At 27.1% G+C, this 26,289-nt stretch overlaps 1 protein-coding gene across 2 annotated transcripts in view; it reads left to right on the forward strand.

Annotated features, from left to right (window-relative positions):
* Positions 1-137: 137 nt before the first annotated feature.
* The window catches only part of LOC100210445 (dmX-like protein 1), a 132,109-nt gene continuing 105,957 nt past the window's right edge, over positions 138-26,289 (forward strand). The window contains exons 1-11 of one of the 2 annotated variants that reach the window (XM_065816573.1): positions 138-316; positions 7,621-7,749; positions 9,600-9,668; positions 9,747-9,825; positions 9,950-10,055; positions 10,280-10,346; positions 17,380-17,419; positions 17,664-17,811; positions 20,205-20,755; positions 22,028-24,150; positions 24,239-24,385. In XM_065816573.1, the coding sequence (XP_065672645.1) occupies positions 224-316; positions 7,621-7,749; positions 9,600-9,668; positions 9,747-9,825; positions 9,950-10,055; positions 10,280-10,346; positions 17,380-17,419; positions 17,664-17,811; positions 20,205-20,755; positions 22,028-24,150; positions 24,239-24,385 (3,552 nt within the window). In that variant the 5' untranslated portion in view covers positions 138-223. Of the gene's footprint in view, positions 317-7,620; positions 7,750-9,599; positions 9,669-9,746; positions 9,826-9,949; positions 10,056-10,279; positions 10,347-17,379; positions 17,420-17,663; positions 17,816-20,204; positions 20,756-22,027; positions 24,151-24,238; positions 24,386-26,289 lie in introns of both variants that reach the window. The other variant, XM_065816574.1, reaches the window with a different exon arrangement.

The following is a 26,289-nucleotide window of genomic DNA, read 5'->3' on the forward strand; positions in this document are numbered from 1 at the left end:
TCATGGTTATATGAGACATAGAGATGATTCTGTTAATTCTTGATAATATTTTTATACTAAGTGCATTTATTATAAAATATTGATGTTATTGTTTTTTCTGGTTTATTGGTATAAAATTTTATTTGTAATTATTAATTTTAGTAAGACCTAATGGTAATTCACTTATTACTCAACAAGTTAAAGGATTGTTTTGAAAAACTTTTTAAACTTCTGAGAGTTAAAAATGAGACTTCACCAAGTTCTTACTGGTGCAGCAAATGTGATAGAAGATTCTGTAGCTATTTCTCATGGAAATGTTAATGGTTACCCTTTTACAGTAAGCATTTTATGATAGTTAATATATATACAGTCCTCGAAATTAGGGTCGGCATTCGGCAATACTAACCTAAAAGTGTTAGTATTGCCGAATATATATATATTATATTATATATATAATATATATATATATATATATATATATATATATATATATATATACACTATTCTAGACCATTTTTTGGCGCCGCCCAAGTTTGAAATTTAGGACTTTTTTTTTCTTATGGCAAATATTATTGGTTTTTTTTGCAAAAAAATGCCTACATTCGACAATATTTCTGGGCAATATATATATGGGCAATTCTGCGAGAGTGGCAGTCATAATATTTGACACTCTTTAAGCTATTAAAATATTCTGAAAATTCAAACGACTTGAAACTTTCCAGAAATGTAAAGTAGTATCATATAATTTAGTATTTAAAAGTCACAGCATTAAAGTCATGGTTTTTTTTTAATGACTTATTTCGTGATGGTTGTAATGCTCACTTTTTATCATTTTTGAACAAAACAACTCTGTCAGACATAATGCAGCAAACAGCTTAGTTTATAACCATGAGGGTTGTAACGAAAAGTCGAATGCCTAAAAATAACAAATAAGACGACGCAATCAGTTATGTAAGAAAAAAAATTAATAATAATTATTAATAGCCATGTATATTTTGTTAAAATGGTGCAATATAACATTATCAAAGTTCTCAATTATGGATATACGATGCGATATTTAAGGCTACACAACAGGACTGTAAATAAGCATCAAAACATATTTATACAACCCTTACAACATTAAAACCATGTTATGGTATGATAAAATGATGTTTTTTAATAACTTTTTTGCTTAGAAGTATTTTTAAATAAATAAAGAAAAGAGTTAGAGTTTAGTATGTGTTTTTATAACTTTTTTTCTTTTTTTTTTTTTTCTTCTCTTTCTCACGGAATTTTTTTTTTTTTTTTTTTTTAAACATCTTCGCTTCCAACAAGGCTGCAAGCAGCCACTAATTAAAGTTGGAAGTTACTGAAAGAGAAAAGATGAAGATTGTAGAGCAAGATAACGAATTACCCATATATACGAATTGCCCATATATATCTGTATATCTATCTAGATATCTGCCCATATAACGAATTGCCCATATATATCTGTATATCTATCTAGATATATTCGTTCCATTTAAAATAAAATGTCAGCACACAAAAAAAGAATGACCGCTGATTGGTCATTCTTAGACTGGCATGCACTTTATCTTTATTTTCTATATAAATTTAAATAAAAAAATGAAAATAATGCTTTGAATAATTTCTAAACGAAATAGTTTCAAAATATTAAAAAACTTTTAAAATAAATATTAAACAAAATAATTAAAATAAAATAAATTACTTAAATTCCAAATAAAATAATAAAAATGTAATGAAAGTAATCCTTGAAATTTATGGTGACGAAAATCAGTTGGGTTGGTCTGTTCAATCATGTTTTGTGGCGCACATGTGTTAGCAAGCTGCTAAGGATGTAATGTTAAATTTTGAAGATGCATTGAATAATATCAGAAAGGTTGCTATTGAATCCAAAAAAGTAGCATATATTCAAACATTAAAAAATCTTAAAAAGCTTTGTATAGATATTACACTATTTTGGGATTCCACTTTTTTTATGATAGAAGGTTTTCATACCAACGCAGAAGCATATCAAAGACTAAGACATGAAAAATTGAAATTAAATGATGCATTATAGAGTTTAATATATGAATATTTCAACACATTTTTACCAATACATTCGGCCATGATAGAATTTCAATCACCAAATTTATCAATGAGTAAATTCTACATTTAATGGATTCAAATGAAAATAAAAATTGAGGGTGTACCAGCAGGTGATTTTGGATTAAAATTATTGCTGACCAATACAATCAATACACGAGAACAAAACTTTTTATAAGTGAAGCATTTATTGCTGCTTTAGTTCTGGATCCTAAATTTTGTTTAACATTGGGTCATCAACTGTTTAATGCAGAAATATTGATTAGAGAAATCACACAGTTGATCAAAATCCATTAAAAACTTTACACTAGTTGAGAACAGTAAAATTCTACACCAGTAAAACAATTCATACAATGAAATGTGTAATATTTATCAGATTCTTCTGAAGAGATGATTCCGCTGAATTTAGGAGATGTTGAAACTGAAAAAGTATGCCGTTTTATTGAATATACTGGAAGAAGAACAAGCTAGGTATTGGTAATGAATCTTTAGAATCAGATAAAGATATTTGTCAACTATTTCTAAAATGGGCTTTTGCACGAGTGACATTAGATGTTGAGTTCAATATTTTTGCTTACTGGAAGAAAAATCAGCTAACAAAATGGAATCAGCTTTATGAAATCTTGCAACTAGTTTATGGTGCAGCATTCTCCAGCGTAAATATTGAATGTGATTTCTCTGGGTTCGCTTTGGTTTATAGCCATCTATGTATGCATTTCAAGTGATTTCTTAAACTCTATCATAGTGTTAAAAATAATCTGGATTTAATTGATAAAATAAAATTTGTTTAAAAACTCAACTTTTTTTTTTAGTCAAAGAATTGTTTTACAAGGTTTGTAAGGTTTTTAAATGTTTGAAGTTGGAAGGTGCACGGGAAGGTTCTGGGATGTCTGTGTCAAATCCTGTGGTATTTTTATAGCAGTTTGTTTTGATAAAAGCTTTTTTATAATAGATATTCAATTATATGTTTCAAAATTATTTATAACCATTTGTAAAATTTATTCAACTACTCTTTAAAAAAAAGCCTGCAGCTATTTTAAAATAGTATGAAAACAGCATGAATATACAATTTTTCCTAAGTAAATAATATTTCAAACTAAACTTCTATGATTAAACTAATATGGTAAATCTAAACTAAAATAATAAACTGAAAAAAGGAAGAGGAAGTGGAACACCAATTTATTACTTTAAGTATTTTGCTTATATAAAACCATGTGAAAAACCATTTAAGAAATCAATTAAGAAAAACCAACATGTTTTTTGAACATGTTGGTTTTCATCTTAATACAAATCAATGTTTTTTCTGGCATCTTTCTTCAAAACTCATCACTTTTATAAAAGTTAATCAAATTGGCTTTTTTTTGTTGAAACAATCAAATTAGGAATTTTTTTCCTAGCAATGATATAATCTTTATAAATTAAGTTTTTTTTCTGACAATGATATGATCCCTTGCTAATTTTTAACGTGTCTTGAAGCTCAATAAAGTACCAATTTAATTTGATAAGTTGTAGGTTGTAAAAATTAGTAAAACATAATATCTTCATGCCTTACCGTCTTTTACAACCTACAACTTTTCAAGTCTACTGTCAGCTACTACCTTGCTCTTTAACATATTCTTTTTTTCTTGTAACTCCCAATTTAATGTTTGGTCAGTGGTTTCTTGGAACCATGTTGGAAGTGGATTAGTGTTTTTAAAAAAAAGTTGTAAACTTTGTTTCTATTGAGTTGAATATCCTAAGTGAAAAGTCATTACTATGTATCTCGAAAAAATGCCATATTGGGGTTTCAATGCTTTTGAGCTTCAATTTTCCATATGCATCTTCTGTAACCCTGCATTTTTTTGTTGCATGACACAAAACTCGCAAATCAATTGGAGGTCAAGATATTTCATCTCAATGTTTAATTAAATTCAGTTTAATTAATTATTTTAACTTTAATTAAAGAATAGTAAAAATAATAATTCTGAGTTGTGGATTTTCACAGTTGCCCTGTGAGCGACTGAAATATTCTATATGTCTTACTTGAGTCCGGTATTTTTAATTGGGTGAAAAAACTGAAAAAAAAAAGGCTGATTACTTAAATACGACTAATAAGAATTGTTTGATTAAAAATTAAGTATTAATAAAAAAAGTGAAATTGAGGATTCGAGTGTAGAGCCAAAAAAATTAAAAAACTTAATTGAAAAGAAGTTTTTTTATAAAAAGAATATTTTTTTATTTTTCTTCCTTAATCTTGAACTAACTCTCAACTCATAGGAGGTTGCTATTAACTTTAAATTTAGTTGAATGTTTAAAACATGTTTTTAAAATTGTTAAATTTACTAAAACTTCTTTTTTTAGAAAATAATTTTCATGTGCATTAATGTTTTTTATTACGTTAATTTTGTTTGACAAAGTTTAAATAGTAATTTATTTTGCTAATGAAAATCAAAAGGCTCAACTTTATTAATGATTCACGTGCCCGTGTGGTTTAAATGTGACCAACACATTAAAAAAAAAACAATATGTTAGCATTTTGAATTAAAAAAAAATATTTTGAAACCCATTTTGAATTTAGAAAAAAGCGTGATTTAATATGTAACTGTAATGTTTAAATTTTTTTGATACATTTTTTTTTGAATTTAAAAGAAATTGAGTTTCAAAATGCAATAACAATGTTTTAAAAAACAGTTTAGTTGCACTTTGAAACATTTAAAATTTCCTGACTATGCATTTAATTTGTTTTTGCAACAACTTGACCACGGTGGTGTTTAAAAGGTTTGTTTGATTATTTTTTTAAAAATAAAGACAATGATATGTTTCAATAAATTTTTTTTTAATTCATTAAGTTAAAATAGTTCAAAACATAAAAGGTTTTTTTTGTTGTTTTTTAAACTTTCTAGTTATTTGTTTTTGGATTACCCTAGTAGTATAAAAACACTTTATTAAAAAGTTTATAAAACAACAATAAAAAAAAAAAAAAAAAAAAAATTTTAAACACTTTTAAATAAAGTCATAGATTTTAATGATTGTTTCAAATAAAAGCATTAAGTATAAATTAATAAAGAATATTATAAAAAAATTATAGAATAAAACTGGGTCAAATCGCACACCATATCATTCCACACGCAATTTTGGTAGTTTTTTAATTTTTAATTTTAAGAGACAGGTTTTAATGTAAAATACTTGCCAAACACAACATAATTTGGGAAGTATTAAATATAATTTGTTTTTTAACACATCGACAATTTTAATTGCCATCTGTCTTGAATTATTGCCATAAAACATTAATTATTGGTTTAATTAATAAAAAGCTGTCTGTAAGTTTGTAAAGTATAAAATCTATAAATATTTTCTAACTAAAAATTTAAGAATCCAGCAAATACCTCTAATAAATGCCGTTTACCAAAATTCTTTATTAATTAAAAATATTAGAATTTGTAAAATGTCATTTCGATAGGAAATCAAAAAACATCATAGTGATAAACGGCTTAGGTAAACTAGAAAAAAAGTTTGCATTATTTACATAAAAAGAAAAAAAATTCAGAATATATAATAAGGTGATCAATGTCTTTTTTGAATATTTATTAAATTTAAGAGAATATTTATTATGTTTTAACATAAAAATCTTAATTTTATTTAGTTCTCGCACTCTATAAAAAAAAACATTCTTTTGTTTAGCTTCCTATAAAATTTATAGGGAAGTCATATGATTGATAATAAACGATTAATAAAAAAAACAAGTAAAACAAAAACAAATAATATTGAATCAAAAAAAAAAAAAACTCTACAATGACATCATTTACTAAAACTCTTTGGAATTAAATGTGCTTGAATAAATTATAAAGTCTGTAGATAGCTGCGTATATTTTAAAGACTTTGAGAGATTGGCTAACATGGAGGCGGCAAGCTTTGAGTAAAACAAGAAAGTTTGTTCTTCTTGGTATACATTTATTATTTTGTTTTACTAAAAAAAAATTCTGCCCAAACATTTTTTTTTTATCATTCTCTTTAATATGAACACAGCTTGTCTCGGCACTTTGGGATTCCTTTAAAAAGTTTTAAAGATATGCAACCTTAACATAATTATAAGCATAATTAAATAATTTTCTATAAGAATTTTTCAGTTTAATTATTACTTCACCTTCATTAAGATTTCTTTCCCTTTTTTTATAGTTAAACTTGTTTATAATTTTCTTTCTTTTGCTTTAAAAAGCGAAGCCTCAATCAAGCTTTCAAAAAAGTAATTATAAGCGTGTCTAATTTAATTCAAGTCGACTTCTTTTATTGTATGTGTTTATTTTTATTTGTATTGTGGTGTATTTATTTTTGAACATAGTGTATAATTTACTTACATTTTTAAATAAATTGGTTTTTTAAAAGGTTTCTTTTAAATAATCTCATGCAACAAAATCTTCATAGTTCAAAATATGGTTTTGTTATTAATACTCTTTAGTAAGTTACAAACAGTCTGGTCATTCCACCGGGTTACCCATAAAATGTAACTCTGAGTCAGTCTTATTTACATTGTTAAAAATTAAATTGTGTCATTAGCATATTTTAAAGTACCAAGTTGTAATTAATTTTAATTTTAAACTGCGTTGAAAATCATTTAAACAAATATACCCTCTCTTGTCTCATTAACTCTGAAACACAAGCCTTGACGAACAAAGCCGCTGTATGGAGAAATAAGTTGAGCGCGATACTACTAGGAACGTGGTGGAGATCAAACTCAGAGCTTCTTGCTCATGAAGCAAGCCCTCTACCATTAAACCACTACCACATGGTAGTGATGAAATTACTGATGAAATCTAAGTTTGTTACTTCAAAAGGACTATATTTCCTTATAATTTAGTTTTTAAAATAATATTATACTTAAAATAATCTTTTGTTATCATAATTTATTAATTTTTTACATTTTTAATAAAATATTTTTAATAAATATTATAAACAATTTATAGATAGATTTTATCAGTTACCATTATATTACTCTTAAACATAATTTATGTTCCTATGTAAATTACGTCAAAAGAGCTTTACACGACAATGAATTAATAGAAAAAAATTTTAAATTTGTGAAAAGGATTCTCTCTATCAAAAACACTTCTCCTTTTTTTAAAGAAAAGAAAAAGTTTTTCATTTGCTTTCACTTATTTTAATCTATGAGGGGAGACATGATAAGTTAGCAGATAATAAGAAAAAAAAAATTAGAAATTTATTTTTTAAATAAACATTGCAAAACTATTTTTCCTGGTATGTTTTAATATTTATTTTACATTTCTTCAAACCTAAATTTAGATTTTAAAATCATAATTAAAGTCTTTCATTAAAAAAAGAATTAAAAAAATAATCAGTTTCTTTAACAAAAAAATTAGGTTAAAGTTGTTTTTTTAACAACATAGTATTTTTTGAATAAACGTCACATAAACAATGTTAAAAGATGATTTAAATATTCCAAAATAAAGTTTTTGCTCAACGTAAAATTGCTGAGCGCGTACGCAAATTGCCATTTTTTAAAGTAAAATGCAAGCTGCATAATGCTTCATAACAAAGCCTGTACATTTTAATCTTGTTTAGGTTTATGGTTCAGGTTATGAAGTTGTCATCCTTGATTGTCATTTCAATCGTGTGCAAATCATGTCAAGCCACAAAGTTTTAATATTTTCAATTGTTAAAGGCATCTCTTGTGCAAAAGCAGATGGAAAGGTAAACACTGTTAGGCAATCCAATTTTCATAATTTTTTGTTTTATTTTTTTTAAAGCTTCTTTTTAGCCTAATAATAGAATTTTAAAAGAGCAAAAACCAGCAAGGAGCAGTAACATTAGATTTATATTGATTGTATTTGATATCTGCTTTCTCAGTGTGGAATTTTTAATAAACATTTTGTTTATTTTAGTTTTATATTTCTTCTTATTTTTATATTATTTTATTTTTATAATAAAACTGTGTTAACCGAATTTTAACTTTTTATACTTTTATAATACCACATTCTTATCAATCAAAAAAGTGCAATCAAAAAAGCAGAGAAAACAACAAACTTTTTGTTTAACAGTTGGTTTTTAATTGTTGACTAATTGTTAGAAGTCTTTTATTGTTTACTTTTTAATATTAATCTTATTGCTTTGTAGTTTAATTTTGAATTTACGGAACACAAACTTTTTCAAATAAATTGTTATTAAGTTTTAATAGAAGAATTAAAGCAACTAAGCGAAAGAAAATCAGTTTCTAGCTAACAGGTGTTCACTAAGTTTTTGCACAAACTTTAAATAAGTTTTGCATCTTTACTTTGAATGCTTTACTTTTACTTTACTTAGAAGTTCAAAATGGTTTAAAAATTAAACATTTTAAAAGTCTCATTAAGTTTGAATTTGTTGTTTTGATCTTTTTAAATAGACTTTTGTAGATAGATATAGAAATGGTTAAAAAAGATGTTTTGAAAAGGTAATACTTTTCGATATCGGAGTTAATTCAGGTGAAAAGCTGAATTCAATATTTTGAGTCATTTATAGACAAAAGTTCATCCATTTGTGCTACAGGAAATAGGCAAAAAGGAAATGAAGTATTTCTTTGATGACGGTAGTGCAAAAGCAGTGCTAGTAAAATATAAAGTTTTAATTAAACTTTAACTGATGAGATTAAACTTTCATCTATAATAAAGAAAAAACAACACCATAGATCATTTAATATATGGTAATTATTACCTTGAGTCTGTCTATGTTTTAAAAAGAAGCAAAGAGTGTTCTATTATTAAAATCGCTTAGTCAACTGTAGTTTACACATTTTTAAAGGAAACAAGAAAACTGGAAGGCCAAAAGTTACATGGAAAAGAGAAGTTAAGTTTATATGAGTACAATGTAAGCAAGAATGAACTAGTACTGCAAAAGATATCCATGGATTCTTGCAATAGGCTGATTTCAATGTCAACTGTACACATCAATCGTGTATAGAACATATTAAATATTATATAGAATGTATAGCACATATTATATAGCCCATAATATATTCATAAAACTACTTTTATGTTGTCAAAATAGATTAATTAGATTAGAGTTTTAATAGACTTAAAAGTATAAAGATCTGCCAGTAGATGGTTTGATGTCTTATTTGCGGACTAATTGATATATGAAATTTTTTGAGGAAGCTGATGTCAGTATGTGTGTTGAAATGTTGGATAATGAATGAAATGCAAGATGTAGAGTAAATGTAACTAATCAATGCAAAAATATAAAGTATTTAACATTTAGTTTAAAATAAGTTGTTTTTTAAATTATTTATAAGTTCTGTTTTTTACAAAAATGTAAAATGTATAACATAAATGCAAACATGAACCATACAAGATTTTTTTTAAACAGAACTATGCAAATTTCAAATTTATATTGTATGTTAAAATGATGCTAGTGTTTTAGATATATATGTTTTCCTTGTCCTCAGTGTACCCCACCAAAGGTAGGTGTGAAAATGCTGTTTTTACTATCTGCTTTGTTTTACTATGTCTTTGTTGGCTGTATTTTGGAATAGAGTGTTTCCTTAATATAATTGTAGCAAATATATTTAGATAGCTGTTTCTTTTGGAAAAAAAGTTGTACTATATCAGGCAGAAAAAGTTCAGGCCACAACAGAAATGGTATGCTTTGTAGACTTTTTTGTAAAGTGATTCCAATAAAATTTAACCCAATAAAATCTCAAAGATATTTTGATTTAGAAATTGCCATACTTATGGAAAATTGTGACTATAATTCCTTTTGATAGCGAAGTTGAGAAACTATGCTGGGATGTTGAAGGTACTTTGTTAGTTGCAACTTTTTTTGAATTTAGCAGGCTCAAAATTATATTTTATTTACAAAATATCATTTTAAACAAGTTCATGAACTAGTGGAATAAAAAAAACGGGTAAAATCATTTTAGGTGAAAGATTGCTTATTGGTAGTGATAATTTGCATATGTGGAAATTAAACACAGATTTATCAGACGATGATGATGTAAATAAATGGACTTGTGTTTGGCATCGCAGGTGCTTTTTTTTAACTGCAGTTAGAATTATTAACTGATTTGTGTTTTATATTTAAAAGTTTTCAGCAAGTTAATTAATATTTATCAAATTATTTTTGTCTTATATGAGCATTTTCAATAATTTTTATGTTCTTGTTCTTTTTAAGATTTTTTAATTTGGTCAAGTTTTTGCATTTTTCAGCATTTTAATAATTTTTTGTTGTACTAAAATAAATCCTAATTTAGATTTGCTACTCCACCAAAACATTTACTTTTTTCACCTGACGGCCATTATTTTGCAAGTGCAGGCCAGGTTAATTTTTTTTATTGAATAGGTATGAAATCAACTGTATATGTATATATGTGTACAAATATGTTATTGTATAAATATGGTAATTATATCCTTACACAAATATCTTTGTATGTGAAAAGGTTTTTTGTTGTTTCTGTTTTCTAGTAAAAATAACCTTCATTTTAATTTTTTTTAAAAATAACCTTCATTGAGGTCATTTTATCATTTTAATAGAGTTATATAATAAGTGTTTTATATCAGAGTTAACTTCTAACTTATGCTTAGAAAAGTAAATCCTACAAGACAGCAGATCATGTGACAAGTTGTACTGGATTATGTGTTATGAGAAGATGATTGATTGATGATGAGTCTAATTCTGATCTGACTGAAATTAATATGTGAAATGTAGTTTCTTTTTGACACTATCTTAAAACCCTGTTGTTAATTTTGTCCTTACAAGTCTATTAATAAAAGGTTTTTAAAAATATTGTTATAATAAATTGTACTTTTAAACCAAAATTAGTCATTGCTGGTCATATTTAAAATTTTCAATTAGTTACTTGCTGACTTTTTAACAGTAGAAAATAAATGGTATAAAACTGTGAATATAAATTTAAGAAATAAACCTTGAAATCAAATTTTTCTTAATTTTTATACATTTAGTTTTAGGAAAAAATAAAGTGTATGAAATGTTAAAAAAAAAAAAAAATTAAAATTAAAAAAAAAAAAACATAACATATTTACATTATTTTAAATTTTTTAATTAAACTTTTTTTTTTTGGAAAACAGATATCAAATTGATAGCTAAATCATCATCTGGTAAGGTTGCATTTCTATATTGTGCTCGCCACTTTCTTATTCAGGATTCTATTCTTTATCTCTATAATTCTCAAATCAGTGCTTGTTGGGAATACTGTTGCCATTTCTTGGGCGGATCTTCAAATGATTCCCTTTCTCTTTTAGACAAGGTGCAAAAACGCACTGTAAACATAGTTAGACCTGCTATTGTAACTAATCTGCAGTAGTTATCACATTGGCGTAATGTTGCTTCTTTTTTTCTTTTGTATAAATACTATAATGGGCACTGCTCTAAAGAGCTAGCGCCTCTTGTGCCATATACTAAAATTCATTCTTGTGTTACTTGTAATTCAGTTAAGTCTCATCCTTTTATTGTGACTGTTCCTAAGTGCTCCAAAAACTCTTATTTGTCTAGTTTTTTCCCTCAAACATCATTCTTCTGGAGTTCATCAGTCCTTCATCTTGTTTTCTTGATTCATATAATTTGCAATCTTTTAAGTCGTCTGTTAATCGTTATAACACTCTATAAATTTCATCTTTTCTCTTCCAGTAACTTCCAACTCTAATAGTGGTTGCTTGCAACCTTGTTAGAAGTGAAGGTGTTTCAAAAAACAAACTAACAAAAAACTAGTGCAGTAAATTAGTAAATTGCGTTGATTTAATAAAAAACTTCATGTTGATAAATATCAAAAGCAAATATAAAGAATTTAATGTTTGTATCCCATTAGGCTTATGCCATATACATTTATTACAAAGTCTAACTCTATCTCTCTTAATACTGACAACATTAATAGTACAGCAAAATGTGACACTTTGTTAGTATCACCTTAAATTGTTAATGAGATTTCAGCATTTTGTCTAGTGTGTTCTTAAGTCTGCAATAATTTTGAGTAAAAATTAAAAGAAAAAAAAAATTTATATCAAATTCAAAAGTAATAAATAGTTTAAATTTGAATAAAAAACATTGGTTCTATATAACAGCTTTTAGTTTTTCAAGATCAACATGCAATGTTAGGGTGTGTCGTTTTTGTTTTTTTTAAATCAAAAAGGAGTAGTGAAAATATGTATTTTTACTATTAGTTAAATATAGGAAAATTTAAAAAAATTTCTAGTAAGTACTAGCTTGGTAAATTTTGATTTGAATATTTTACATTTTTGGTAGTTTTAGACATTAGTCATAATTTACTCAAAGGAAGGGGCTCACTTCTATCCTTGCCCAGCAATCCTCAACCTTGTTTGGTCCAACTTCAACTTTCATGACCTTACTGAGCCACTAAACAGTGACAAACCCAGAGTTTATTTGGGAAGAATATGGAAAAGAAACAAAACTTTCTGCAAAGTTTACTTTTTGTTTTTTTGTTTTCCTCATGTAAACTAAAATAGAAAGCTAAAGATCAAAGGTTCATTCATTCAAAAATTAAATTTGTGTGAAAACGCAAATTTAATCAGGTTTGCACGATTGTTATTAAGACTGAAATTTTTTACTTTTGTTCATTTAATACCAAAAGCAGTTCATTCTTAATTGCCAACAAACAAAAGTCAATTTTACTAAGAATGGATATTTAAAATTGTTCTATCTTTTGAAAAAGCAAATTTTTTATACATTCCTTTGTTATAAAATTTTGTAACAACTTTTTAAAATTAAGTTTCATAACAACATTCATTTTTTTGAAACATTCAGTTAGTGACCGAAGAACAATTACATCACATAATTATGTGAAAAAAGAAATTGCTTTTTAATTCATTTTATCGCCCTTAAGAAAAAATGAAGTTAAAATAAGCTAAAATAAACTGAAAATTATTTATATACTACTTTTTTTTCTGTTTTTAACAAAAAAGCAAAAGAGAAATTAAAAGATAAAATATTTTTTGGGCACTTTTTTTTGGACACCCATACTGCTCCAGCGGCACTAAAACAGATCTGGGTTCGTCTCTGGCTCATATCATGGATCATTTTTACTGAAATTAAAAATTTTATATTTTAGGTGAGCATCGGTGCTACTTACACAGACCATTTTTACAAAGTTATAACTTGTTTTTACTTTTCTTTTCGGAGGCTTGCAAAATAGATTTTATGAAAGGCTGGGCAGGTTATATAAAGTATGTTCACTGTATAGCCACTGATTTTAGGCCTCCTTTGTCTATACCTACCCTGTAATTACTCCTCTCTCCCTGCAATTGTATGCATTATTAATCAAACAAATGAGACCCCCCTCACTAACACACAAAGTTTAGGACCTTGTTAGGCCCCTCACTTTTAAAAATAACAGTAAAAACTAATTTTTTAGCTTATACAACATTTTTTCAAGTCTTTAGCTACTCCACCTGCAACTTTACAAGGGTTGCGATATTTTTTTTGCTACTACTTTTTGATATTATGTCTACTGGCAAGTAGAGCACATATATATGGTTCTTTTCAATCATGTGTGTAAACATAGCTTGCAGCTGCAATTACCAACTTTACGCATCTTTCAACTGACTGAGTATGAGAAGTTCAATTTGGAACTTCCAAAGGATAGTTCACAAACTATCCTTTAATTGTGTCAAAAAATTTCTGACACACAATGTCTTCCAACTTAATACTTAAACTTTTTAATAGAGCTGGAAAATTTTCTTTGGGAAAACATACAGATTTCCAGCTTTATTTCCTCTACTCGTTTAGTACATGTTTCCATCATTGCTTCATTGGACCGTAGACAGATTAAATGTGTGGCATTAGATGGCAACATAACAAAGAAAACATTGTACTCTTTTGCTAATTTAATTATGTCTGTATTAAAATGAGAGGTTAAGTTATCTCCTAAAAAAAGTTTAGGTCCATTCAAATGTTTGACAAAAAGCACAAAAGTACAAAATCTTTTAGTTTTTCAAAATTCAATCAAGTTTTAGTTTTTTAATCTAAATTTTCTATTCTCATTGGGACGAAACATTTTGAAAATAGTAAACATTCAATTCTATCTATTAGCAGTAATGACTTTATAACTTTTCATTTATTTTTTGTACAAAACAGAAAACTGCTTTCTAATTTAAACTGAATGCGCCATTAAATTATTATCAATTGAACAATTTTTTTTATACTTGATTATATACGTAATAAATATATAATAGACTAATACTAATATAATATATACTAGTGTAAGTATATATCGATGGCATTATGCACAGAAGTGTTCAGTGCCACAGATGTGATTTTACAGGGAAGCATTTTTAAAATAGTAGACTAGTAACAATTTAGTAGACTCGTAACATTTTAAACGATTAGTAAACTCGTTGCAATTTATCGAACACTTACCATATTTGGGCACAATAATATTTGAAAAAATAGGACAATTTTTGTGCACTTAGCTCAATTTGACCAAATGTTGTACTTAACACTTCTGTGCATAATGCCATCAATATATACTTTTACAAATATAATATATAAATAACTTATATACTGACATATATTTTGAGAAATGCTTTTGTGAAAATAGTGATGTTACATTTTTTCTTTTGTTCTTTGTGAGCATGCTTCCAAAAGTTTCAATTCAAAGTTATATAACAAATATATTTGTTATATGTATTCAGAGGCGTGGTGGCCCCAGAGGCTAAGCGGGATTCCCGCATGGGCTTTTTACTTTTTCATCTAAATATGGGCCTTTTGGCAAATTTTAATTTTTTCTACATTTTAAAGAAATTCCGCAATCATTTAAAATATTTATGTTAGCACAAATTAAATTTTTATTTACAGTCTTCAACTTAGAATGCAATTATATTAGTATTTTGCATAATAATAATATTGTTCTGAAAACAAAGTAGATGTTTTGAGGCGTATCATGATATTTTTTTCATGAGAAAAATAAAGAACCCATAAACGGTTTTTAACGATCGCAGTGTTGACAAAATAAATTTAAGAAAGTCCGCAGACCCAACAATAATAATAGCTATTATTATTGTTGGACTTAATTTAACTTAATTTAACCACAAAACATTTTTCTTAAATAAATTAAAACGCAATACAATTACTATATAGTAATTGTATTGCGTTTTAATTCATTCAAGAAAAATGTTTTGGTGTTAAATTTTAAATTAAGTTGTATACAATACATATATATATATATATTTTTTTTTTCGTATAGGCCTTTACATCAAGCATATATGGTAAAATCCCGCATATATAGGTCTTTTAATAAAAATCCCGCATGGGCTTTTTAGAGCCACCACGCCCCTGTATGTATTATTTATTGAATTTTTTTTTTTTTTAATTTTTAGTTTCATTTAGCTTTAACTTTTTAAATAAATAGACTTTAATATAAGCCGAACCAGTTTAGATGTTTTTGAATTTTAAATATAATAGTTATTTATTTAGTAGAATGTGATCAAACCTGTACGAAATCGAAGCTTTAAGCGAAGTTTTAGTGATAAATTTTTATGCTAGATATTTATAAAATATTTATTAATATTACGCTAGATATTTATAGGTAATACGCTAGATATTTAATTTTTTAACATTTTAGTTTGGAATATTCATTGAAGTGTTGCAAGTTTTGATATTTTATTACATGGACTTTCATGCAATTCAAAGTAAAAGTTCCAGTTAAGCAAAGTTTTTTGTCAAATGGACAGTAAAAAACTGTATGAGTTGGCAAATGGTTTGACTTAACCAGGGTATGATTAAGCGGATAATATGATAAAGTTCAACTGGAATTTAAAAAAAATACATGCTGAATATAGCTTTCAAATAGAAGAAATAGATCATTTTTGAATTTATGCCACATAAATTAAAATTAAAGTACATCACGCATAAGTTATGCATGATGTACTTTATTATGAACATAACTTCATTATTTAACAGTATGCAAACTTTACTGTTTAAACATATTTTGACTTCAGCAAAAAATTTTACTAAAAATATTTTCTTTATAATCAACTTATATTTTCTCCCTCACAAGTTCTTCAAATGAGCGTGATTTTTTACTCTCGTAACAAAACTAGCAAGCGCTATTTGTCACTCCCGGAAGGCCATTTACATTTACTTAAAATATGTTTACCAGCACTTTCCTTTTGGTCAGACTATGAAGGATTTTAAAGAAAAAAATGACTACCAGCGGGTTATTGTTTATAACCAAAATAAGTGACATTAAAATCAAAAGTTACCAAGCTAGCACTGAAATAAAATCATTTTTGAGAATATCACTTTTTTAAAAATTTACAAAGTTATATTTTTTCGCTACTCTTTTTTTCTTAATTTGAAAAAATATAATTTAACTTAAAAATCGACCCTGATGCAACATATTACCAATCTTTCTCTCTTTGCTATTACTACTGTACTTTACTATTATTGTAACTTAAAGTGAATAAATTTGTTTCTTCAAAACATTATTTTCATTTTTTATATATATATATATTTTTCTATAAACACTGTAGAGTTATTAAAGTATGCTATAAACACTTTGTTGGTGCTTGCAGCACCCAATAACATGAATATATGATATAAAAGAAATTTTTACTTTACTTAAGTATTAAAATTATTAAATTATTATTATTATTATTTTTAGAGAATTTAAAATTCAAACAACCTTTTAATCTAAACCTTTGTAATTTTTGATGATAAGTGTTGCTATTGAAGTTGTTGTTATTTGCAAGAGTTGAGATGCATCTAGTTGTTTTGAAAGCAAACAGGGCTGAAAAAAAAACTTAAAGTTATAATAAATTCTTAATGATAAATTTTTAATGATAAATTCTTTTGGGAATTATAATAATAACAAGAATTTTAAATAACAATGAGAATTATAATAAGTAATAGTAAGTTAGTTCTTAATCAGGAAGAAAGTTTACAAGAAAAATTAGGGGAAAGCTTACAGGTGAACGATGACTGAGTTGCAAAAACTATTTATGGAATGTTAATATTACAGTGCTATTGCAGTTATTATAATAAAAAAATTAAAAATAATCAAAAAATAGAGAGAAATAAAATTCAATTAAATTAATCAAAAAAAGAAAAATCTCGGTTATAAAATTTATCAGTTTGCAAACTTGCTACGTAAAATGATTAATCAGATCTTGGGTAATTCAAACTAAACAGTATATTATATATATGCATACATTGTACTTATCTTATTGTATATAAATACAGTGTATTTAAGAATATTTATGCTATAAAAGTTTGCTTTAAAGTGTTATTTGGTATGTTTGAAAAAGTAGAGTTATTAATAAATTGTTTAATTTATCATGTTTTATCATTATGTTATTAATCTATTTTTTTATATTTTTGCAGGGTGATCGAATGGTAAAGATTTGGTTTCGTGCTCCAAAAGGTATTTAAGTGAAATAATGCTAGTGGTACTTTTAAATATAATTTTACGATTTGGTTTTTGGCAATTTTATTGAAATAAATTTACTACAAGTTTTTGTTCAAGTTCTTGTTTTAACTTTTGTTTAAGTTTTTTGAAAATTTTATTAAAAAGTTTTTTTAATTTTTTTTATTTGCATTTTAATTAACAAAATAATTTTATAATACTTTCAACTCTTTAAAAAATTATATTAACTTTTTTTTTAAAGTATGTCAAACCGCTACTACTCGTCCATTTCATCGTTCCTATTCGGGCCATTCTTGTGCAAGTGAAGACAATTACAACTTTGTATATATTTTTCATCCGTCTGAGGTTGTTAGTTTTTCTTGGAGGAATACAAGCAAACATATGCCAACGTAGGTATATTTTAGTTTTAAACTAATCTCATTTTGTTTCCTTAAAATAGTGTAGTTTTAATAATGATAATAACCCATTAAGTTAATGCTAATTTTTATATTTTTTTATTTTCATATATTACCTATCATAAGTTCATATCATAGTTCCTATAATATTATGCAAGTCTAGTTTAGATTAGGCCAGGTTTAGGATCATCACAATGAACCTGGTACTGGAAACAAGTAATCCACTACAAACTGCCATATGTTCTGCTGCCTTGTAGGAATTATTTTTTTAAGCAATGTTTAGAAGAAATTAACTCTGACTTTATACTCCCATGGGGCTTTTGATTGAGTAAAGTGGTCATATAAGCTAGCATAGATGTAATTGTTACATTATTTCCTGCTTAGTACCATGAATGCTTCTTGACTCCACTAACAAGTTTTTGTTTATCCCTCTATTCTAAATACTTACTCTACCGTGTTGACCAAGTTAATTGAAATTGCATACAATCACAGTGTTTTTGCACATGTCAATAAACTGGTGTTAGTAGTCTGTTTGCAGACCTCGAAAGAATCTGAGTTTGAGATTTAATTTGTCACCCAGACACATGTCAAAATGCAAAAGAATAACAAGCAGAATAGATGATATGTTTCTGGTAAGAGAGTGGAAAAAGAACAGAAAACCAATAAGTAAACTCCTGCAGGGTAGTTGGAACTCCTGGAGAAGCACAGTTTCTATGAGTGACAGATCAGTTAAAAGAAGATTGTTTGACAATGGGTTTAAAACTTGTTGTCCTTTGGAAAATCAGGAACTCATAGAGCTTAGGGGCGTAGAGTTGTCTAGTATTTGACTCCTGAGGGTAATGGTGTTTTACTATGGCAGTGCAATAGCCCAGACATTAACCTTTTCAAGAATTTGTGCTTGATTCTTAAAGCTGACATGAGAAAGAAAAAGAATACAAACCAGTGACAGTTGGTAGAAAAGATTATTAAATCGTGGACAAGAAATGTTGACTCTAAATGTTTCATTCTGTGCTAGAAAGAATACAAACACTTCTGACGGTCAAAGGTTCCTTTACCAAGTACTAGATAACAATCTCTATACTAAACTTTGTATGAGCAGCATACAAAGTTCAGTTTTGAATGCAATTTTATGTAATTTTGGGAGTGAATAAAAATGATTTGTCAAAAATTTGCTTATTTGTGACTGATTTCAATTAATTTGGTCAGCACTGTAAATAATTTTAGCTATTCATTTTTTTCTTTTATCTCCAAATGAGATTACAGTTCTAAAACTTGGTTTAATGGTTTTGAAACTGGCTGTAACTTTTTATCAATAGAATCTTACCTTGTGACAAAATATTTCCAGATTTACTTGCTTTTTGTGAGTCTAATACAAATTCGTAATATAAACTCATCTCACTTAATGGCTTTTTAAAGATTAAAAGTTTTTTAATCTTTAGTGCCAGCAGAATCATTTCTAGTAGATTTGTACTATTATTTAATAAGAGAGGTAATTTTATTATATTAATTTTGTTAACTTTGTACTCCAGTCTTGACAAAATGTTATAACAATTTGATTGCCAGTTGGTCTTAAATGTGATCTCTCTTTTGTGACAACTTAAGCCTTATTTGGTGTGAGGTATGAATATAGGTATGGTGTGGGTGGTGGGCTTTAATCCAAACAATTCTAAAGTGCTAATAGTTGTTGCAATTATGTATTTATTGATGAATAGCAATATTCTTACTGAGTACTCTACTTTATATCTTCTTGGATCATCATTCACTATTAATCTTTCACAGATATGATATGATCCAGTCCAATCTAAAATTAGTAACTGCTAAGGTTACTTCTTTTTATTTTGCTTGTCCTTTTCTTTTTCTTTTTACCATTTTCTGCCAACTTTTTTTCACATTAGCCACTTTGCAAATCAAAGTGTATGTTTCAGTAATGTAAGGTTACAAAGAAAGTTTAAGCAAAGCTTCAAATACTGTAGGGTTTTCAATAATAATGATCTCAGCCTTCGGAAAATTATACTTGTTCACTGATTTTAGTTACTAAGTCTCTCAGAATTTGCAGGTTATAAATTAGTGAAATTTGTAAACTTGTAGAGCCCAGTTTAGACAATATTTTTAATTAAGAATAAAAAATTAAGAAATAATCAAGGTTTATTGGAATTGATCATTTATTAAGTATTTAGAAAAATTATTTTTCTCATTTTTATAACATAATTTCTGTTTTTTACACAATTAACAGATAAACACAATTAAAAAAAAAAAACAGTTGTTCTGTTTTTTGTTTATTGTACCTATTTGTTTAGTTCTACTATTTGTTTATATTTTTGCTGCTAAAAATTATAAATGCATATACAGTATTTAATAAACTATAAATTATCGTGAATTATTTATAGGTGTTCTGTTCCTAATGTTTTGTTAACATCGTGTGCAGATAATATTTGTCGCATATGGTCAGAAACTGTGAAATACAAGCCTTCAAATCACACAACACCTCACCAGCCATCAGAATATAGTTCTCCAACTAAATCAAGTTCATCAACTAAAAAAAAAAAAGATTCTATAGAGAAATTATTGCAGTCTGATATCCAGTCAGATATGGACAATACATATTTTTCCAAAGATCATCAAAATTATCATTTAATAAGTTTGTTTCATTTTCACCTTGCAGCAGTTATTAATCCAACCTCTGACATTGCTCTTTTGTCAACTATTCCAACAACTTCAATATTTGGCCGTTGTTTTCAGTTGCATTGGTTAAACAACAAAGAAATTCAATTCACCACAGCTATTGAAGCAATGCATGAAAACTTTAAAAAGTCTGCAGAGGCAAATTACACTGATGAAACTGATGATCCTTTTTCTATAATTGGTGGTGTTGATACAGAAATTGGGGACCCAGAATTATATGATAAAGTCAAAACTCTAGACAGAAACCTGGAAGATGGTATGTTGAATGTATTATAAAAAAACTAAATAGTGTTATACAGAATTGAATTTTATATATTTATAAGTTATATATTATAAGTTTATATATTTAGGAAGATTTGGAATCTAAGTTTAATTATTTGTGCTTCATATATTTGTTTTAATTATTTTTATTCAATTATAAAAAAAGTTAAATATTTGTGGGAAAAAAATGTTTAATGAAATATATTAAATCAAAATCTGCAGCAGATCAGACCCATTTTTTGGTGCCTTTATATCTTCTATAAATCTTTCATACCATAAGTATTCTTGTATCAATACAAATTGAGAAAAAATTATTGTTTCTCAACTATATTACTGATTTTCCTCACAATCTCACTGATTTTCCTCACAATCTTACATCTAAAATGGTTTTACTTGCTAACAACAAATCTCTATATTCCAATCTTGACAAAAAGTCATCACTTTTGGATTGCTTAAAACAGCTGATCTTGTATCTGATTTCTCTTTTATGACAACTTAGGGCTTGGATTGGTTTGGGAATTTTAGCCCAAGCAAAACTTAGTTATTTACTGGAAGCAGTTATTGCAATATATTTGATATCCCTATATTGACGAATAGCAACACTCTCCTCTACTTTATATCTTCTTGGATTATCATTAAATATTGATCTCTCATGGAAGCCGTATATACAATCCATTTCCAAATTAGCAACTGCTAAAGTTGTCTCTATCACGTTTGTCATTTCCTTACTCCCAACTACATTCTCTACCTTTACAAATTTCTTTTTTGTCCTTTTATGGAATACTGTTCTCATATTTAGGCTAGTTCTTCTAATGATGCCCTATCTTCTAGACAAGGTCCTAAAACTTACTAAATGTATTGTTAGACCAGCTCAAGCTTTCAAACTTGAGCCACTGTCCCATCATCACTAGGCTGCATCTCTTATTCATTTTTACAAATACTGTCTATACAAATGCTTGTCTGTACAAGTACTATGGTTGCTGCTTAAATGAGCTATCATCTCTAGTTCCATTGACCAAAACTCATTTTCGCTTGACTTATTATATTTATAGAATGTTTAAAAAAACATAAGAATTGGTAAGAAAGGTATTCGAGTAACTGGAAGTTTTAAACAAAATCTTTATTTTTCCTAATTTTTTTATAAACTAAAAAATTAATAGTACAAAGTTTTATTTATTTTGGATATTATCTATTTGCGCTACTAAGGAATGTTTGTTAATATTGTTTATTTCTTTCTTTCTTTATTTATTAATTATTTTGTAACTAGACTACAGCGAAGATGAAGAGGATGATGCAATGCTCGAAATGCAAGTCTTAAATGCACCTCAGAAAACAGATTTTATTCCTTCTGACATTGATATCCCTGGTTTTGATGCCAGCTCATATAAAGGACAGTTAGATAACTTACTTCACAAATGGATGACATCAACTGATACACTTTTTTGTATTCATCCTTTTGATGGCTCATTGTTAATTTGGATTGTTGACTATTTAGATAATTTTAAAGTTGCTTGTTACCGACAAGTGCAGGTTAGCTTTGCATCAAGAATACCTTCTACATTTACAAAAGCTGATGCTAGCTCACTTTGTTGGATGCGCTCATATCATTATACACAACCAGTTCAGAAGGAATTATCCTCTGGAGGATTCCTTTTTACATTTAATCCTGGTTATAAGGCAACTGGAAGATTATCTAAAGGTTCTGCAAATGAGCAGTTATCTTTGCTTCAAGTTTCTTATTTGATCTCAGCCCATGCTGATGGCAGTTTAAATTTATGGTTAGTTACGTTCTCAGACACAGGTTCATTTACTGGTATAACCAGTATAACTCATGTTACAAGAAGTTGTGGGCCTCGATTTGAAACTACAAAACTTATCAGCCACCCTGTGTTGCCATTAGTTTTAGGAACATCTAAAAGGACAAATGACATTTGTTATCACCGCCACGAAATTGAAACTACAAACATTGCAGATATTGAGTCTGAATTAATTTTATGGCATACTAAACATGTTAGTCCATTATCCACATTTAAAGGAGTTACAGAAATGGCACGTATTTCCTCTCCAAATCCACTGGCTTTTTCTTCAATAGCTTGGGTGCCAGCTTTATATCAGCATTCCCTTCTTTCAATTACAAATAATGAGATTGAACTTCTTCCGGATGGACCATGTACATGTTTTGTTGTTGCTTCTAACTCTGGAATTGAGTTGTACCAAGTTTTGCTTGATGCAAAAAATCTATTGTCTAATCTTGCATATCAAAATAGTCTTCCTGATGTGCCTATGATGGCTAAAAATTTATCTTCATTTATTATAAGTGAGCAATCAGGTTCACATTCTGCTTGTATTATGAAGTTATGTACCTTAGAAAGTTCACAAGATCTTCAAAGGACGAAATTCTTGCATGTATATAGCAAGCATTCTATGCTTCCTAAGTCAGGTTCAAGTGGGTCTAAGTCTGATGTAAAACTTGATAGTTTTTTTATAACATCCGTCAGTACCACTTTAGATAATAGAGACATTATAAATGTATGGTGTATAGATATAGAAACACTTGGAAAATACAATACTAAAACGTCAGTTACTCCACAAAGTCCTGATTCAATTTTAAGCAATGACTCTTTTTCCTCTATGCCAGTTATTTCATCCAGTCATTGTCTTAAACAATCTCATATTTATAGTGATTTTTTGCATGAATCTTATAAAAAGATTTGTGCTGCTTCAGATTTACACTGCTCAAACAGTTTGAATCCCTCTTGCCCACTAAATTTTAACTTTGTTACTTATTCTGATGAGTCAATTAAATTTTGGAATTTTGTGTTGTCTGAAAATGAAATAGATAAAAGTGTTTGCACATTAGAAGAAGTAAATGAGACTTTAAAAGAGCAAGGAGTAATTGTTTGTTTGAACTGTGCTAGCACCGAACTGTTTGCTTTTGTTGTTGAACTCTTTGATAGCAACTTAAATAAAAAGTATAATATTTACATATATGAAAATCAATCAACAGGTGGATTATATTGGGTGAAAAAACAAACAATTCCAATTATCAATGTTTTAGTGCTTGAAGAAAATATGATTGAGTTATCTTGGCTTCATTTAGAAAATGGTTCTTATTTATTAGCTTTAGCCTTTAATAATTCTATTTTTATTTATAACAAGGACAGAAAAGAATTTGAAAATGGCTTGCAGAGTTCTGTTTGGGTCATTCTAAAGGATTTTAGTCTCTTTGATGACAAATCACCCTTACGGTTGACCACAATATCATGGAGTCGTGGAGGTTTTTTTATGGTAGGAGTTGAAAATGAAATACAGGTTTATTCTCAATGGGAAGATACAGAAGAAGTCACATTAAATAATAAAACTATTTCTTTGTTTGATGGTGGAAGAGTAGTAAGTCTTTAAACTTTTTTTGTGTATGTTTTTTATTTAATTTTTTTGTTGTTGATTTTTTATATTTAAATAAAAAATTAATTTATAGAATGAACATGGTTTCATAATAACAAAAAATTCATTTACTGAAGCATGCAAAAGTATGTGTACCCTTCCTCAATATCATCCTTACCATTTAATTGAGCTATTGAATCTTGGAAAGTTAAGAAGAGTTCGTTTAATTTTGAGACACCTGGTAAATTATTTTTATTAGTATTTTTTAACTTTACTATGATAAATCACTGTATGTGTGTGCATATGCATATACATGCATACATACATACCTACATATATACATACACTATTATATATATATATATATATATATATATATATATATATATATATATATATATATATATATATATACACAGGCCTTGTTACGAGATTTCGCTGCGTAGCGAAAGCGCGTAACGCATTTTTAAGTAACTCAACTCAGCAAATATATTTTGCGTTGTTAGAAGTTATATTGCATCACTAGCGTCTTTCAAGTACCGCATTGTAATTAATGTTTTTTTATTAAGGCGTTAAAAATCATACAAACAGTTTTTTTTTTCTCACTAAAACAAAAGTTACAAATAAAATCTAAGTTCTTATTTAAAAAATCATTTTTATTATTTTTTTCAAATAAGAACTAAATTTTATTTTGACGTAAAATGTAAAATAATGTTTGTTTATTTTAAAACGTAAAACGTAAAATAATGTTTGTTTGTTTTCTTATGATTTTACAGTTGGTTTTTGGTTATTTTATTAACTGTTAATAAATTTTTTCTTATTTAATTTGTGAACTCTTTTTAATAATGTTTTTAAACAATAAAGAGTCTTTTTTTTAAATATTTATCAGTTACCGATAACATATTCGTGATCATAATTTATTTTCATAAATTAAACGAACGTCTTTAAAACTTTATGTTATTGAATTAACAATAAACAAAATATCTTATTAATAAATATTTACATCAAAATAAATCATGCATTTTTTAAACTATTATGACTAAAAATAATTTTTATATTTAAAAGGAATTTATATATTTAATTCCTTAACATAAAACTTAAAACATTTTATTTTTTTTAACTAATTTTTAACAACAACAAAAAAAAATTATGAAACAAACTGTTTCTATTACAAAAAATCTATTAGTTTACAATTGCGGTTAAATGCTTTTTAATTTCTTCTGAATAAACGTTACGTTACGTCATGTTAACGACAATCAAAAGATAATTTAAATATTCTAAAAGAATATTTAAATTATCTATATTCTATAAGTTTTTGCGTAGCACAAAACTGCTGAACGCGTAGGCAAATCGCCTTTTCGCAAGCAAAATGCGAGCTGCGTAACGCTTCTTAACAAGGCCTGTATATATATACATATACATACATATATATATATATATATCTATATATATATATATATATATATATATATATATATATATATATATATATATATATATATATATATACAGTGGCAAAACTTAAACCCCCCCCCCCCCCCCACCCCGCAAAAGAATGTTTTAAAAAAAAAAAATAAAGCTTCACATATTAAATAGATATTTATTTCATATATCATATTTAAAAACAAAAAATTAAATAAAGATAAAGATAACTTCAAAACGAAACTAAAACTTAACCGAACTTAAATTGTGAAAACTTTCCTCCTTGATTTCATATTGGCAAAATCGGTAATGATTTTTTTCATTTCCATTTTTCCAGCCGCTTTTGCCTCAATAGAAACTATTGCAAGGTCGCTTAAACGTTCTTTAGCAATGGTATTTCGTAAATAATTTTTTATTATTTTAAGTTTCGAAAAAGAATGTTCAGCTGATGCAACAGTAACAGGTAATGTAAGAAACAATAACAATGCTGTTATCACTTGTGGAACGCTTGCAGCTATAGTTGACAATTGTACTATTAAAAGGTCAGCCAATTCACGTATAGATGATATTTTTGATATTTCATCGTGTAGCATTGACTTTACCATAACCATTTGCAGCGGAAATTCAGTTGTTATATCTTCACTATATTTTCTCTGAATGGCTTCTGCACAGCTTATGATCTCACGTTCTTTCATTACCATTAATTTATTTGGATGGATGCAG

Source organism: Hydra vulgaris, chromosome 13 (assembly GCF_038396675.1).
Source record: "Hydra vulgaris chromosome 13, alternate assembly HydraT2T_AEP".
NCBI lineage: Eukaryota > Metazoa > Cnidaria > Hydrozoa > Anthoathecata > Hydridae > Hydra > Hydra vulgaris.